This window comes from Prinia subflava, chromosome 9, assembly GCF_021018805.1.
Source record: "Prinia subflava isolate CZ2003 ecotype Zambia chromosome 9, Cam_Psub_1.2, whole genome shotgun sequence".
Classification (NCBI taxonomy): domain Eukaryota; kingdom Metazoa; phylum Chordata; class Aves; order Passeriformes; family Cisticolidae; genus Prinia; species Prinia subflava.
The window spans coordinates 22,396,589-22,414,158 of NC_086255.1; the positions used below are offsets into that span (position 1 = coordinate 22,396,589).

The following is a 17,570-nucleotide window of genomic DNA, read 5'->3' on the forward strand; positions in this document are numbered from 1 at the left end:
AAGCATACATATAGACACTCCACAGCAAATTCCATGTATTTATCTATTTTGTACAGAGTTAGAGAGTACCCACATTTGCTGTTTTAAGGATTGAAACTATATCTTTCACCAAAATTCAGCTGTTTTCATATTGGAAATGTATTTCATTTTATCTGGAAACTTTCTGATGTTAGAAATAGAACAACTGTAGTTTCTCATTATTTTTGCTGCCAGAATCTATGCTTGGTTGCTCAACTAAAGACCTTATACTGCTAATTACTACCACATGCCCATATTCTGAGCAAAGGAAAACTTATTGGTTCTGACAATCCATTCTCTCAACACTGAATTCCAAATGAAAACTTCAATTTTGGCCAAACATAACATTTCATCAATCTTGTTCTACTGACTGCAAAAGCAACATCAAACAAGGGGTGCTAATGGCTTTTTACTGTGCAGTTCCCAAGCTTAGATTCTTTGATGAAAGACCCACATGAGCAAAGGACATCTTTAAATGACTTAGTAATTAATAATTGAACCAGAAAATAATGCATAAATAAATTGAACAGTTTTTATGCTGATGACAGAGCTGAGTTTCAAGCAACAAATTATATGAGCGGTAGAGATCAGCAGAGAAAGCACTGACAACAGACTGAGATAAAAACAAACAGATAGTGCATATAAAGAAAGACAAAAATGAACAGTGAAAAAATAAAATTAAGCATGCCTCAAAGCTAGCAGAAGCCTGTAATCTGGAGATGAGCTTTTCAGGATGTGGGGTTCTGACTGAAGATCAGGTCCAAATTTAGAGACATCTGAGCAATGCTGGGTACTAGTGACAATGTAGAAGGGGAGAGACATACTGTGTAAAACAAGTTTTAAACACATTCACCTCTGCTGTAACTCCTTTGGAGCTTCCAAAACAGAAGCATATGTTCTGAGTTTGAAAAACTTCTCTTTGAGAAAACAAGTAAGAATATAAATACGAAACTGAGTCCTGGCCTCTGTCACAAAAAAATATTTTGGAAAATTAACAATGCTACTCATACCTAGAAATAAATCAAGGCATTTAGTTTGTCTAGGTGAGTGATGCAAGTTTCCAAATCAGTGTTTACAATTTACCTTAGACATTTGAGGGTATCTCAATCAATTCATGTATTGAAGTTTACTTCAATATTATTACTGAAGTCCAATTGCTTGAGTATTATTGAACAGAATATAGTATATCTAATTTTAAAACTTTATCTGCACAGTGATAAAAACCAATACTCTAGAATTAGCTCTGTGGGACGTTTACAGCCTTTCTGCTACACAGAGAGGAGAAACAACTTGATAAAACCGTAATCCACTTCAACAAAATGTTGCATGGGTGATGATTTGAATGGAGCAAAGTAAAAAAATTATCTTCTTAAAGTAAGAAGAGGGACAATTCATTAGATAAATTTCTTGTAAAACCTTATTTATATCACATGGAAAGGACTCTCTATATGACTAGGCTTTCAGGGTAAATATACTCTACCAGTGGATGTCACAATGGTATGTAATGAAATGAAGAATGGCAACACTAAAGGTGATGTTGTGCTGTACTGCACTATATCGCCAAGGACAGCTAGTTCAGTAACAGCTATACCCCAGCACACCCAGGAGCTGGGAACACCAGAAAGAGCTAGTTTCAACTTGGCCAAGAAAACAAGCAGGCTTTCAAAAAAAATGCAATGAGGTAATGTGGTCCAATAAAGTTTAACCTTTGCCACCAGGTAACAATAGTAGGTTTGTTTTTTTACCGTACTATTTTGATATTAAGGCTGCTGCTTGCTCTTTAGATATGCTTAATATGCTACAGGGAAGAGAACTGCTTTAAAATCCCTGGTCACAGATTCTAAAGTCATGAGAGTTTGCAATATCCATGGAAAGTCCAAAAAAGCTGCATGAGATGTGAATCTGCAGGTTGAACATTGACAAACAGGGCTATTAGACTCCTTACACAGTCAGTCCAACAGAACAAACTGGACAATATCTATCTCTTATTTTGCATCCAGTAAAACAAAGTTTTCAGAAAATCATGTGAATTATCATTGTCACTTAGTTAAGAGATAAACCACACGATATTCTGATGCCCAAAATGATGAAGGGAACTCACCCTTGCTGCAGAATGTAACAGCAGCATATGTCTATGCTGCATATGTAACAGCAGCACTTTTTCCAAGATATGTCAGTGTAGTCTGAGTGGTATCCAGGTTCTCTTGCAGTAGGGACAAAATGTTGTGACTCGTACCATAGCACAGCCCAGGTCTCTAATTATAGTGTGACAACTCTCCAGTGGTAACATCTGATGTCAAAGAACACAGCCTTGTAAGCTGTGGCTCAGCTGTTACCACCTTCAGGGGCTCTTTAGAGTCCCACAACCACACCTGGTCGTTTTGGACTTACTTTCTGCCTCGGGTTGAGTTAAAAGTTCCGCCGTATTTCTTCCGATTAAGGATGAGAGCAGCAATTTCTGGCACGTAGCGAGCAAACATTGCCTACATGCATGAAACAAAAACACAAAAAAAAAAAAAAGAAAATGGCATGCAGAGAGTGTTCTACTGCAGCAGAGGCAGCAGAGCCTCTTGGGATACTTACTTTCTTCCACTAACCGCACTATAGGAACCACCATATTTCTTGCGGTTTCCTATTAACTCTATGATTTCAGGGACGTAGCTGGCAAACATGGCCTAAGAAGAAGATAGGAGACAGAAGAAAAGACTAAAAAGAGAGGCCAAAGAAAGGGGGATGATGAATATTTTCAGAAGATAAATATTTTTAAGATCTGAAAATGCAAAAGGATTAGATCTATGCAATTGTTTAAAAAGAAAATTCAAAAAGAAAAAAAAAATGAAAAAGTTCTTATCAAACAAAACAAGAACAAGAGGGCTCAATGTAAAAGTTGTTTCTGGAGAAGGTAAACACCTTGTAAATAAAGAAAATGGTCAAAAGAAGAAAAAATGGACACATAAAACAAAACAAGAACAAAATTACTTCAAACTGGTATCTAATCACAAAAAACAGTTATGTCTATTTCTTCCTTAAGAGGCAAGAGGGAAAAAAAACCTATCCAAGCCCCACTGCAAAAAAACCAAAGCCATTACTGTTACATTTCTGTTTTAAAATACAGACTCTTCCCCCCCATTGTAAGAATTTTAAAGAAGACAAAAACAAGATGATCATGGGGCTTATTTCCCCATCAAGAAACAAAAAAAAAATCACACCCCCCACCCCCCAAAAAAAACTTTTTCAAAAGTTCTTGGGTTTAGAAGGATTGGAACATGTGACAGAAAAAAGGTTTTGAGGAGAAAATAAAAATTATTGTGCCATGTTTTGTCCAACAAACAGCTTTCTTGTGGCTGGATACTTCGAAGAGCTACTGCCATTTGACATGTCAATAAACAGAGATGGGAATGCATATATGTAATGCTCATGTATCCACGTGTGCCTCATATATGGCATTCAAACAGCAGTTATATACATATCACCTCTTTGAGGTGTATGCATATGTGAAATCAATGGATGAGGGTAAAGTAACAATATTCATATGTGTGTATGGGCACAACGTACGTTACGTGTATTCTGCAAAGCATTTACCTCGCACAGTGTAAATACTAAGAAAAACTTTGCTCGTTTAGAGAACATTGCAACAGGTGCAAAAAATATTTGTTGACAAGACAAATAGTAACTTGGGTGCTATTTACATACAGGACAAAGAACATGAGAATTGCTGATATAAAAAGATACTGGTTATGGTCACGTGATAAACTGTGAGCTAAAATTGTACTACATGACATGAAAGAGAATGTGGTTTGCCATCATCTGGATCAGGCAAGCTGCTCTTTAAGGCAGTCCAAAGCCACAGTGTTTGTTGGAATTCTGGGAAGGAACACAGAAGGGTGGGTAGGACTTCTGAAACCGCAAAGTGCCTTTAAATATCAATAGCAACCTCCAAAAATGCTCTACCATCAGTCACTAAGAAGTAGAAGACTACATATAACATTATATGTTGAAACGTTAAGGCACTTCATGTATTCACATGCATTACTCATTTAAATGGATTAGAAAAACTCTAATTCTGGACTAATTTGACAAGCTCTGCCATAATATTTATCTACAGGAAAAATGCATATTAAACATATTTTAACGTTTTATGATTAATTTTAATTTAATAATCCAGATATTACTGTTTCCTTAATGACAACATTGAGATATACAGGATCAAGTTTTAAAGTAACTGGAGTATTAAGAAGAATATAAAGAAGAATTTTTACCAATCCCCCAAGGATGAAGAAGACCATGAAAAGGCGACCAAGGGTTGTTTTTGCATAAACATCTCCATAGCCAACAGTGGACATTGTAACCATCAGCAAATAAACACATTCCCAATATGTCAGCGGTTGATTATTTTGGAAATTTTCCCATGGATCCCCTGAGTTCTCCACCTACAATGTACAAGAAAACATATAATGAATTATATTAATTATAATTAACTCTAATTAACCCCAAATTAACTCTACCCATATATGCATGCATGTGTGTGTACAGATATAAAATCTGGCATATAAAATGAACTCTGAATCGTTTCCCATGATGTATTTTGATCACAGAACCTGACCCTGTGCCAAATAGAGCACTGCAGTTCTTTTGCCAATATATACAGCCTTGCTACTCAGATCATTAATGGGAAGTATCTTTTCCAGGAACCACTAAATAATGTAACTTACTCATGTAGTTAGGTAAGTTCATTTAAAAAAAAATTGTTCCAACTATTTTCAGAGAAAATCTTACTTTTAATGTAATTATACTCCTCAGTGTTTTTGCTTTAAAAGATTAGGTAGCTACTGAAGACACTATTGGCTTCTTTAGTGGTATGCTACCACTTTTTTAAAAAGCCAGCCACTGTTGAGACAAAATTATAAGTCTTTCAGTGGGAAAGCAGAGTGCCATCTAAAACTTGTTCCACAGTAAAAAGCTGGAGTATTCCTACAGTAGAAGAGAAAAGCTTTCGTTGAAAAACAAAGAAAAAAAATCCAAATTCTAGAAAACAGCATTCCCTTGGTCTTGATGTAATATTTAAAGGGATGTCGTGCTCCGTTTGTTCAAAAATAGAAAAAGGTATTGTTTCTAGACAGAAATGCTGCGTTTGCCCAGAGGAGTGTAAAAACACACAAATTCAACGCGAATGCGAAATATACCATAAATTAAAACATCCAAACTCTCCGTGCACCTTTACACGGGCGAACACTGACTGATATAGCAATAAAAGAAGGAATTTGAGGGTGATCGATCCTGCGCGGCCGAGCCGCTCCAGCCGGGCCGGGCGCTCCCGGGCGCACAGCGCCGCCTGCCGCTCGCTGCCCGCGCCGCACGGACAAAGCCCGCTCGCACCCCCGGGAGGGGAGAACCAGCGCCAGCCGGGGGCCTGGGGTACCTCTTCTCTTACTGCACTTCATGGATGGGTACGGCACACCCAGAGCAGCGGTGCCTCTCACTGCACTGCATGGATGGGTACGGCACACCCAGAGCAGCGGTGCCTCTCACTGCACTGCATGGATGGGTACGGCACACCCAGAGCAGCGGTGCCTCTCACTGCACTGCATGGGTACGGCACACCCAGAGCAGCGGTGCCTCTCACTGCACTGCATGGGTACGGCACACCCAGAGCAGCGGTGCCTCTCACTGCATGGCCGGGGTACGGCACACCCAGAGCAGCGGTGCCTCTCACTGCACTGCATGGGTACGGCACACCCAGAGCAGCGGTGCCTCTCACTGCACTGCATGGCCGGGGTACGGCACACCCAGAGCAGCGGTGCCTCTCACTGCACTGCATGGATGGGGTGCGGCACACCGAGAGCAGCGGTGCCTCTCACTGCACTGCATGGCCGGGGTACGGCACACCGAGAGCAGCGGTGCCTCTCACTGCATGGCCGGGGTGCGGCACACCGAGAGCAGCGGTGCCTCTCACTGCACTGCATGGACGGGGTACGGCACACCCAGAGCAGCGGTGCCTCTCACTGCACTGCATGGACGGGGTACGGCACACCGAGAGCAGCGGTGCCTCTCACTGCACTGCATGGACGGGGTACGGCACACCCAGAGCAGCGGTGCCTCTCACTGCACTGCATGGACGGGGTACGGCACACCCAGAGCAGCGGTGCCTCTCACTGCACTGCATGGATGGGTACGGCACACCCAGAGCAGCGGTGCCTCTTACTGCACTGCATGGATGGGTACGGCACACCGAGAGCAGCGGTGCCTCTCACTGCATGGCCGGGGTACGGCACACCGAGAGCAGCGGTGCCTCTCACTGCACTGCATGGACGGGGTACGGCACACCGAGAGTAGCGGTGCCTCTCACTGCACTGCATGGACGGGGTACGGCACACCCAGAGCAGCGGTGCCTCTCACTGCACTGCATGGATGGGGTGCGGCACACCGAGAGCAGCGGTGCCTCTCACTGCACTGCATGGCCGGGGTACGGCACACCCAGAGCAGCGGTGCCTCTCACTGCACTGCATGGCCGGGGTACGGCACACCGAGAGCAGCGGTGCCTCTCACTGCACTGCATGGCCGGGGTACGGCACACCGAGAGCAGCGGTGCATCTTACTGCACTGCATGGACGGGGTACGGCACCACAGAGAGCAGCAGTGCCAGCAGCGAGGCAGCTCTCGGAGAGCCCGCGGTGCATCAGGAACAGTCAATGAGTTGTTCTCACACGCACTCACCAAATGTATGAACCCAGCTGCCGTCAGCCACGTGCTGATAAATATAGAGCACAGATTCACCAGCTTGATGGAATTACTGGAAATAAACACAGCGAAAAGGAACTTAGGCTAGAATTTTTGACACATTTCTTTATAGGTACCCGTATGTAACTGCATACCTTAGACTCAAGAACCTGCTGATTATCTCCCAAAAGTGACTCCCTAAGAAACTTATTCAAAAGTTTATGTATAATACGTATTATCTTTCATTTGGAGAGTTCCCATTTTCATAATTTAGACAGCTTGAAGAGAAAGTCCCAATGTAAGAGAGCAGAAAGACAAACAGCAACCTTAGCTACATCAGTAGTCAGAAACAAAATGAATATAGAGAAAATATACAGAAATAAATAACGCTTTTTCACAGATAATTTGGTTGCCTCTCAGTACACTCACCTCTTCACGTTGCACTGCTGTACACTCAGAATTATTCCCATGTAAACATATAAAAAATACATGAAAAAAATATGATTCCCAAATTAAAGAACTAAGGGATTTTACAGTTCCTGTGCAAAATCCTAAGTATTTTTCATATTATTCCGCTTACACGAATTCCTATGGACCTCTTTATGGAAAATTCACATGAAATTCGAATATTTCATACTTCACATTTTTCTCTAAAAAAAAAAATATTATAATTTAAACCTACCAAGAACTCTGCAAACACTTTTCAGTCACACTGAATAGTATTTTCCCTATTTATAGCCCAAGTGATTTTGAAGCAAGGACCTCACGCAGTTCAACAGAAAAATGCCACACTTAAAATCTTCTGGAAGAAATATAAATAAAAACTGTTCCCTCTCTTCTCACAGAAGTCACTGTCCTAAGAAGGATATTCAACAGAAACATGAGGAACTGCAATCCATGTATGACTGTGTTTAAACAATCTTACCCATTCATGGGTTTGAAAATAGTCATAAGAAGGTATAAGACCTCAGGAAAAAAAAACCCAAATTATCCTTAAAGCAATACATTCATAAATATAAAAATTGGGAAAAAATCACTATCAGTGTCAGCAACACTAGTTTTGTAGTAGAATTATTCAATGTTTCTGTTTATAACTACTTTAAGGACAATAAAAATGCATTCTTTTCTGAACAAAATTGGGAAAAGAACCTGTAAAATTTACCAGGACAGCTCTTTTAAAAATATTTTTAGAAGTTACAAGTAGTGGACATATGGGGGTACAAGGAATAGAATATGACTGGATAATATGACAGATGATGAAATTAATATGGTACTCAAAAATAAAATAGTATGTCAGCAGTCTTGTCATTAGTGTTCAACATCAACATTTACTCCCTATTTCCCTCTTTCTTAAACAATGGTTGATTAAAGTCCCTATTTTCTTAGTGGATACATTCATTTACAGCACAGGACCCTAAGCAATGGGTTCCTAGATTAAACAAAATCACAGCAGTGACGCTGATGCAAACCTCCATTATGAAAGGTTGAATATCATCCTTCAGCTGAACTTAGAACACGAGATGTTCCTGATAAAAAATTGTGTGTCTGATGGCCTCTTCATATTACTGTAATACCCATTAATAGTAATTATTTACATTACTTGTTTGGTACATTTTATTTTTGAAGATTTATTAAACACTGTACCTTGTCTGTCCTCTATGAAATACTCCCTGTGTTTCTGCCAGGGTCTAAATATAGACAAAGGATTAGTCATAAACATTTCCCCCCTCTAAGCTCTTTCCAACATCTGTGCAAAATCCCTTACTGTGAGCCCTGCCTAAGCCCCTGCAGTTATTTTTTTTGTTTTTCGTTTTGAAATATATTAGAAAACAATGGAGAGAAATTTTTCAAGTAAAAACTGTAGAATTCAATTTCATAAAACATGGGAACAAAAAATCTTGAGTAAAATACATTTGATTTCAAATTAGGGAAAAAAATGGGTCCTTGGCAGAGTACAGGCTTTTAAAGTGCCACTATAAAATTTTGCTTTGTCTTACAGGATCTTTTCAAATATATTTAGCGCTTTTTTTCCCCAGATATTCTAATAATCACCTAACACTTTGCTAGTCTCTTTACTGCCTCTACTTTTGCATTGTGAAGCTTCTTTCAATGCACTCCACTTTTTGGAATTGCCCTTCTGCTCACTGAGTAAATAATCTATGTTCCTTTAATCCTCATATCTCAGTCAATAATTCCAGGTGTAATTTTCATTTACAGGTTACAGTAAATGTTTTTCTTTACTGGAGAAAAGAGAAAAGGAGAAGTTGTCTGCAGTTGCACTAAGTATTGAAAACACAGCAGTGCTCAGTTTACCCTATCACTGTCTCATCTTCTCAGTTGTTGTATGTCATTAATGCCAAATGCACTGGAATACCAAGGTCAAATCAGTTCCATACCTTTTTCATACAAATGCATGTCACCTGAAATGGAGAACTCTTATTTTGCTGAATTTTTAAATAATAAAGTACTTTTTTGCCCCTACTATAATTTCAGAACTAGTAATGAAATACTGAATTTTATTACTCCAATTCAACAATTCAAGTTCTGTCACTGATTCTTCATCTTTATGTTCACAAAAATCCTAAAATGTTGACAATTTCAATAAAATTTTAAAAGTGGACTACAAAAAATGCTAAAAATCTCTTAATTCTAGAAGATTTTTAACTATCCCTGAGCAAAATAATGTTGCAGTAGTGGGCCAAAAGCACACAATACAGTATGAGACTTAAAAGTAAAAATAAAGGTTTAAGGCCTTTATTGAATGTAATTGAAATCACCAATCGAGTTTAGGGAATTAAATTTTATTTAAATAATACTAGATTGGTTGAAACTACTAGTTTAACTGCTCTAACTTGTACAAAATTATTTTAAAGATTCTCCATGAGCCACAAGGGTTCAGTATGCTTTATTTTTTTAGGAAGCGAAATAATTCAGAACCAGAAGCTCTCAATTTAAGAGTATTCTGGTACTGTAGTAAAAATGTGTGTGCAGCACATGAACTGCAGTTCTGATGGTACTTCAGAACACACTGAAAATAAGAAAATTTCTCATTGAAGGTAGCAGTAGCAGTAATAAACGAATTTTCTAGCTTGTTGCTTTCTAATTAGCTAAACTCATGCAAGACATTAAAGAAACCCCAAGCACTCACACAATCAAATTTATGTCAGGTGTAACTACAAACTCTTCTAAAACAAATTGCATTCTGTTAATTTGCTTTAACTCGACACATCCATTAAAGAAGAAAAATTGTGAACATTGATGACATTCCAAATTATTTAGTTAATTTCAGGTTATTAGGTAAGACAAAAAAGAAAGCAGACATGACTTTCTGTTGCATTACCGGGAACAGGGAGAGACATAAAGAAATGTTTTGAGGCAGTGACAATTTTTCAGTTAAATAAATGATGTTAGTGATGAACTGCTAAGAATGAATTAATTGACTACACTGAAACACTCATATAAGAAAGTTTTGCTTTAGAGGCTTTCACTAATGAACATAGGAGGTTTAGAGATATTTTGGCAGTCGTATAAATAATCACAAGAGATGATGACATCTAATATAAGTGAATTCTGTACCAGACAAAGGCTATTTCAGTGAACAGGTCAATCTTCAATAAACCAGCTTGAGTACCTTGAATGTGATTAATACACATTTATGGATCTGGAATTTCACAGACCCCCACTACTGAAGGGGCTATTAGCTTTTATCCAGAATCCTTTGAGTTTATGGGGCTTCTCCACTGACTGCCATTTCCTGTGCTAGGGTTGTTCTGCATGAGAAATCTTATTCTCCTTTCCCATACTGAGCATTCTGAGCTGTGGGACTTCACCTTACATTCTTTGATGTCTTTGTTTGACCAGAACTGGCTTCCTTCCAGTAACACAACTAAGGACAGGTAGTGTGAGAGTTTTACAATACAGAGAACAGTTTCAAGGTTAAGGGTTGAAGAAACAGCTGTTCACTGTGAGTTCGTACAAATTTCAGTACCTATTTTCCCACTGCTACAAATTATGACAGCAAGAAATGGATTTACCTGCATATAAAGCTCTCACACACTTATAGCAACTGGTGCAGAGAGGAGAGGTTTTCAAAATGGAACTGATTATACAGCAATTATTGGAAGCTGGGTTCAATACTTCCCCTGGAGCATTTTAGAGAACGAAGAAAAACAGTGTGTCTTGAACTGCAAGGGATGGGATGGTTTCTCTTTATTTCCCTCAAAATGATCTTTTGTCCAAATTGTGCTTTTCCTGCACAACTTTCATGTATTAATAGGCCAAAGAACCCATAAGCCAAAAGGTTAATTGGAGTATTTTAATTATTATATGGAAGAAATATTAAGGATAATGAACACAATATAAAGATAGCTTAGTGTAATTTTTAATGTTTTTGATGTGAAAATCATGCTCAGTTCAAAAAAACTGGAAGACCCACAATGAGAATTTCTCAAAACACTTTTTAACTGTATTCTTTTGAATGAATTTTGATTTCAGTTTTTTCAAGGCAGCAGATCATGATTATATGGAAAGAAGCAATGTTTAATCAGTTCAAAGCTATGTAATTCATTCTGCTGTTAATTTATCAGCCCATAACCTTGCTCGGTATTTCAAATGTAATGACACATCAATTAAAATGATCACATAGCAAGAGATGCTGTCACTGAAAATCACTCATCAGCAGAAAAGGGTTTACAGAACAGATAACAAGGAGGGGGGGTGTTTCCAGAAAAGAAAATCATATGTTAGTAGGGCCCCAAATCTAAGCCATTTACATTATGTCAGCAATGCAACTAAATTGACACATAAGAAAAAATCTTACCTTGTTTTAAGTATATTCAGAAACTGCAAGATTTCTGAAAACTGTATCAGTCTAAGGGCTCTTAAAAATCTTAAACCTGCAGTAAAAGAAAACAAAGTTATAGTAAAGAATAATTCAATTGGTAACAGCATATCACAATGACAGTGATCAATTAAATCAACATAGGTAACATAAAAAATGTCAAATACCTTTGAAATGCTCTTCCATATTTAATTGCTCAAGGATCCTTAACAGGTATTTTTCAAATTGTTTTAAATTTATTTCCCTACTAAGAGATTTATCCTACCAGAAAGCCTTAGTTTTTGTAGGAATTAATGGGAGGAGACAGGCTGAAAGCTGAGGGGGAAAAGCCTCCCTGGGGTTGCTGCTGGTAGCTGCAGTGCACATGTCCTTCTCTTTCAGGCTGTCAAAGACACAGGCAGGTCTGAAACACCTCAGTCCTCCAAGCTCCTGCCTTGCTTAGTGAAAAATAACAGATCATGGGCAGGAGATCTGATAACCTGGATAAAGTAGACTGTATATGCCTGATTAAATTTGGTAAATCTTAATGACGTAAAATCTTTTATACTAATAATGCTCCCTATCTCCACTCTAATTTCAAAAAACTCAAGCAGGAAAGCAGAGAAATTACACTTTCTCCTCTTAAAAATGGTGAATTTACTATGATTCTTTCCATCAGTCAGTAACTATAGGAATACAGTACATATCAACTACTTTTAAAGAGTATTTTTACAAAGAAACAGCATTTTTATGTTGAAATCAGATTGCGTGCATAGCAATTCCCAGACAACTACAAAGTCAGTCAGACAAAAAGAGTGTGTGCAAGAGAAACTAATATAAAAGATTAAGGGCTTAAATTATTAAAATAATCTTATGCTGATAGCAAATGATTTGGCTGCAGATCTTTGGCATATGAATAAAAGTACACTCTGTACAATTGCACAGCTTATAAAATTAAAGTAAAGCTTGAAGGATAGTTTTTATTAGAGGGTACAGCCAGGAGTTACATAAAAGTTGTGTAACTTGGTATTGCAACTGTTACAGAAAGGTCCAGAGCATCTTCTGTACATACATTCTCTTTATTGACATCTATTTTACCCAACTACAGTGCAAGAAACCACTTTTTATTTCTAGAAATTTAGGGAAATACTGATCCTGGCAAATATATAAATATGGTCACAACTTTCATCCTCCCACTGGAATAAGAGGTTCCCCTCAAGCACAAAGGTGCATGTGGCAAGATGCGTTTAAATCAAGAAGTTTTTCCTGCAATATTCTTGGAAAGTTGTTAAATAAAATATTTGCTCTTGTATTTTGCCTTGTTAAGACTCCTAAGTAGTATTAAAGTATGATCCTGTCTATTACATAGATATAAAGTTTCTTTTTAATTACTGACTGTGGGGAAATCTGAAAATTAATCACAATTTGCTAAATGGATTCAGGTAAATGAAAAGCAATTAAATGAAGCTTAATCATGCTAAATGTCAGATCCTTTTGCAATTAGAGAATGATAACTTTGGATGATATTGCTGAAACTGTGAGAGACACATCCCTCTGTTCCATTTCCAGTTGTTCCCACAGTAGCTCCTCCTATCCAAAGAGATATGGTTAGACAGGGAAGGAGAGGATCCTTACTAGCAATCATAAAATTTCCAGATCTTTTCCACCCCGCTGCTTTCCTCACTCCACTCCCTATGAACTTCTATGAAAAATGGCTGGGGTGAGAAAAACCCTGCCTCTCAAATGTTCTGCACTGCATCTGAAGCTAGTGATAAGACCAAGTTAACCATTGCTATGCTACAAAAAGAAACCTGAGAAATGTCTAAGTTAGCAATGAAACGTCTATCTCCATTATAAAGGTTAAGATACATTTTAATTGCTGAGATATCAAACGAGAGAAGAAAAATACTAGGGGTTCAATGTATTTTTTGTGGAAAAAGAAAATCATTATAGATTAAGTCCTGCATTTGATGTAGCCCACATAATTTTAAAAAATTTCCTTCAGAGAACAGAATTAGGAAAAAAAAAAAAGATAAACAAAAACCAGAAAAGCTAGAGAGTTAGCTTGGACAGTTTAACTACAAAATAGAAATGGCTCTCAATGATAAAAGCCAAAGGAATTATTAAGTGGCAAATTAATTCTTTCCAGTATCCTGAAGTTTCCTAGGCACAAACATATCTGCTATTATATTCCTATATGTATTTCATTTTATGTGATTTTCACAGAATCATACAATAGGCTTGGGTAGAGAGGAATTTTTAAGCTCATCTTGTCCAACCCTCCCCACAATGAGCAGCTACATCAGGTTGCTCAGAGCCCTGACTGGTCTGACCTTAAATGTTTCCAAGGTTGGGGCATCCACCATCTCTCTGGGCAACCTGTTCCCGTGTTTCACAGTGTTGATGGCAAAACAACTCCTTATCTGTATTCTAAACAACCCTCAATTATATTGAAACCATCACCCTTTCTTCTATTGCAGCAGCTTCTGTTAAAAAGTCCCTTCAGGTACTAAAAGGCCACGGTAAGGTCTCCCCAAATCCCTCTTTCCTCCAGGCTGAACAACTCCAACTCTCTCAGCCTTTCCTCACAGAGAGGTCTTGCATCTCCTTTTTTGTGCTGAGGGCCCCAGAGCTGGACACAGTGCTGCAGGTGGGGATCACAAGAATGGGGAAAAGGGCAGAATTTCCTCCTTGCCCTGCTGCCCACGCCGCTTTGGATGCAGCCCAGCACACAATTGGCTTTCAGGGCTGCAAATTCCCATTGCTGGCTCACATCCAGCTTTGCATCTGTAAGCACCCCCAAACCCTCTGCAGGGGCTGCTCTCAACCCCTTCCTCACCCAGTCTGTTCTGACACTGGGGATGGCCCCAGCCCAGGTGCAGGACCCTGTCCCTGGCCGTGCTGAGCCCGAGGAATTTCCCTCAGACTCACTTCTCAAACCTGTCCAGGTCCTTCTGGACGGCAGCCCGTCCCCCCAGGCACACCGACTGCACCACTCAGCTTGGTGTTCTCCACACACCTGCTGAGGGCGCACTCACACCCACCATCTCACAACTGAGATGACGTGACCTCTTCCAGGTCTACCACCTTACCAAGAATAAAAATGGTCGATGTTCGTTTATGCATCAAAAAAAAGAAAGCACTGACAAAAATTCCCCCTTTCCCAAAGCTGCTTCAGCTGTATATACAAACGTGTACAGCTCTCTTTCCTTAGCAATATTTAGGAATGTGTTTTATACAAGTGAAAAAGAAGAATTTCTTTTCTTATTAAATACCTCCAAAACTGTTTTACATTTAAACGATATAATCCAGAGTTGAGATAGGTTAAGTTTCTTGTGCATTACAGTGAAGTCCATTCTAATTTTGCACTTTTCATGGACTCTGTCTGCTAAAGTTAACTGTAAACTGCTAAACAATGCTCAGGAACTTCTTGCTACTTTGTTTCCATCATGTAACTCACCTTTTTCTTGGCAAAGAGTTTTACATTGGAATTTTCTTACAGGATCTGACTAGAATAGGATATAATCTGCTACACTACAAATTATACAAAAAAATAGGTACCAAAATATTTAATTTACCCACAAAATCTCTCTAATAAGAGAAAACATACACGGATAAAATAAAAGAAGGACCTCTTAAGTTTCTCAGTATTCCACTTCTAAATGGATGACTAAAATATGCTTAGGAATTGGAGTTTATTTCAGCCGCAATATTCAGGACAAAGCTAAAATATTCACAGATATCAAGACCAGAAAAAACTTTTATGATTATAAACCAGATTCCTTAAACAATATGAGACAAAGTGTTTTAGTCAACAGTTTCTGCCTCTAGTACAATAATCTGAGTTGTAGGTACGATGATTCAAATAAATCTTCAACTCTACCAGAGCATTATTTTCTTACTGCAAAAATATTTCTTTAGCTGTGTTGCCTGTGCAGCAGATGATTTTCAAAATACACAGAAAATGTAAAATATGTGTGTAATATTATTTCATATCATGGTGTTCCACCTAAAATCTGCAAAAATCTAAAAAAGGTCACTAGGAGAGGCCGCACATTGCCAAAAGCCCCTGAAATCAGTTTTAGAGAAATCAATTATCTGTTCAATACGAAGCAATATACCATACTGAACTACCAGGCTACATCTAGAATATAGGAGGAGTATTTTTTTCTGACTCTTTACTAAGAACCCAGCAAAATGGATGGATTCTTTAGTAGAGAATAGTGATCCTGACATTGCAAATAAACTACACGCCAGTAGCAACACAATAACAGTAGAAAATTATTTCATCTATAAAGTTTACAGCAAAGTAAACAGTATTATCCAGAGGTTTATTTGACTTTACAGGCAGTATTTTCCTGTCTGTCAGACAGTTTTGCACCCTCTCTGCTGAAGTGATCCTCTCCACTGGATTAATATACAGAAGCAACCAGGATTAGCTATAGGTTGCAAACCCCAAACCCCTCATCTCCCTACCCTCCAAAAAAAGAGAAATGTACCATTTTAAATCTTTCAAGGGAAAGGCAAGGAACTCATGACAAGTATTCTCATAGGATTTTAATTAGATTCTAATAAATAGAAACAGGAACTGGGATATTTCTTCTTTCAACATGAGAGGTGAATGGACAAGAACAGCAGCAAGCATTACATTGTTTCTCACCAATGTGATATATAATCCCTTTCTTACTGCCTTAGGCAGTTTATTTATTTATTTTTTTTTCAAATAGACAATAGTATATCCAAAATACTGATGTAAGGGTTCAATCCACAGAGATTCTGTTTACAAATTCTATTGTGACAAACCATTCACCCATTTATAAGAATAGCATCTTCATTAAACCAATCAATGGCTACTTCTACCCTGGATTTCATTTAAGACTACACTGTTCAGAGAAGTCTGAAAAAAACCCCAGAATCCATATCTAGGAGCCTTTTTTGAGACATAGGATGGAGTGATAATTTTTGGGATGAAAAACAATCCCATTTTGAACATCTTCACAGAGTTCAGCAGAGCTATTTGAGATCTTACTCCTGTAGATAGGCTTGAAAATGAAAGCTCAAAGAAAAAACGACAAGAAATAGAATGGGAGGAAAAGGATACGTCATTCCTCAGAAGCAACCCAGACAAAATCTTTTTATATATTTCCCCACTTCTGTTATGCAATAGTACAAGTGGGGAGAACAGTTTGCAGCATCAAAAAAATCAATGCTCTATGAGTAGGACAGTGAAACTACAATCAAGTTCGGAATCTACATAGATTGCTTTCAAACAATGCTGTATCAAAGATTCTTTAATAAATCTCTGCTGCATATTCCTTCAACTTGTTATTACACCTTTTAAATAATGACAGCAGTTTCAAACAAAATTTCTTGATAACACCAACACTGCAGAACATTACATTCCATCCTTCAATAAAGACAGGATTATTTGATTGTAGGTGGACAATGAATCCCTTTACTGGGGAGACTGGAGTACATTGCAATGCGTAAGTTTGGGAAAGAATTCCTCCTACAAAGCAAGTGAAATACTGCAGCTTTTTTTTTAAGTTGAAAAATAGAACAGAACATGTTTTTCAGAAGACACAGTAATACTAGCACCAGAGACAGTAAAACAAACTACAGTTCTGAAGGAAAAGTTGAGCTGGACCTTACCCCAGTATGAGACGACCCTATAACAAGACACCAAGGAGTTCCGCAAGGTACGCTGCTCTTCCTTCTCAGGGGCGTTATGCCCAGGTTTGACACGATATCCATTTTTGAATAACTCTCCATGGGATTTTTTACGCCTTCTAGTACTTTTGTACGTTTCTGTACGCGTGCCCCCCGAAGGGTTGTGGTAGACTAAAATCTTGCTGGGGATCATGACTGTGTCTCTTCAGCTCCAGGAGCACTGCAGGTAAGGACTGCGGTCCAGTCTTCAGTCACAGCATTCACTAGCAGTGAAGATGGTCTTACATTTACCCCTCCTTTTGCTAATTCAGTATCAACACGGAGGGACAGCTCCGAGTTCCCTCTT

At 38.5% G+C, this 17,570-nt stretch overlaps 1 protein-coding gene across 11 annotated transcripts in view; it reads right to left on the minus strand.

The window, feature by feature from the left end:
- Positions 1–17,570, minus strand: part of KCNMA1 (potassium calcium-activated channel subfamily M alpha 1) — a 423,839-nt gene that overhangs the window by 143,378 nt on the left and 262,891 nt on the right. For all 11 annotated transcript variants that reach the window (XM_063405917.1, XM_063405920.1, XM_063405918.1 and 8 more), the window contains 4 exons: positions 11,555–11,630; positions 6,733–6,808; positions 4,278–4,448; positions 2,602–2,693 (listed from right to left, as the gene is read on the minus strand). In XM_063405917.1, the coding sequence (XP_063261987.1) occupies positions 2,602–2,693; positions 4,278–4,448; positions 6,733–6,808; positions 11,555–11,630 (415 nt within the window). The remainder of the gene's footprint in view (positions 1–2,601; positions 2,694–4,277; positions 4,449–6,732; positions 6,809–11,554; positions 11,631–17,570) is intronic.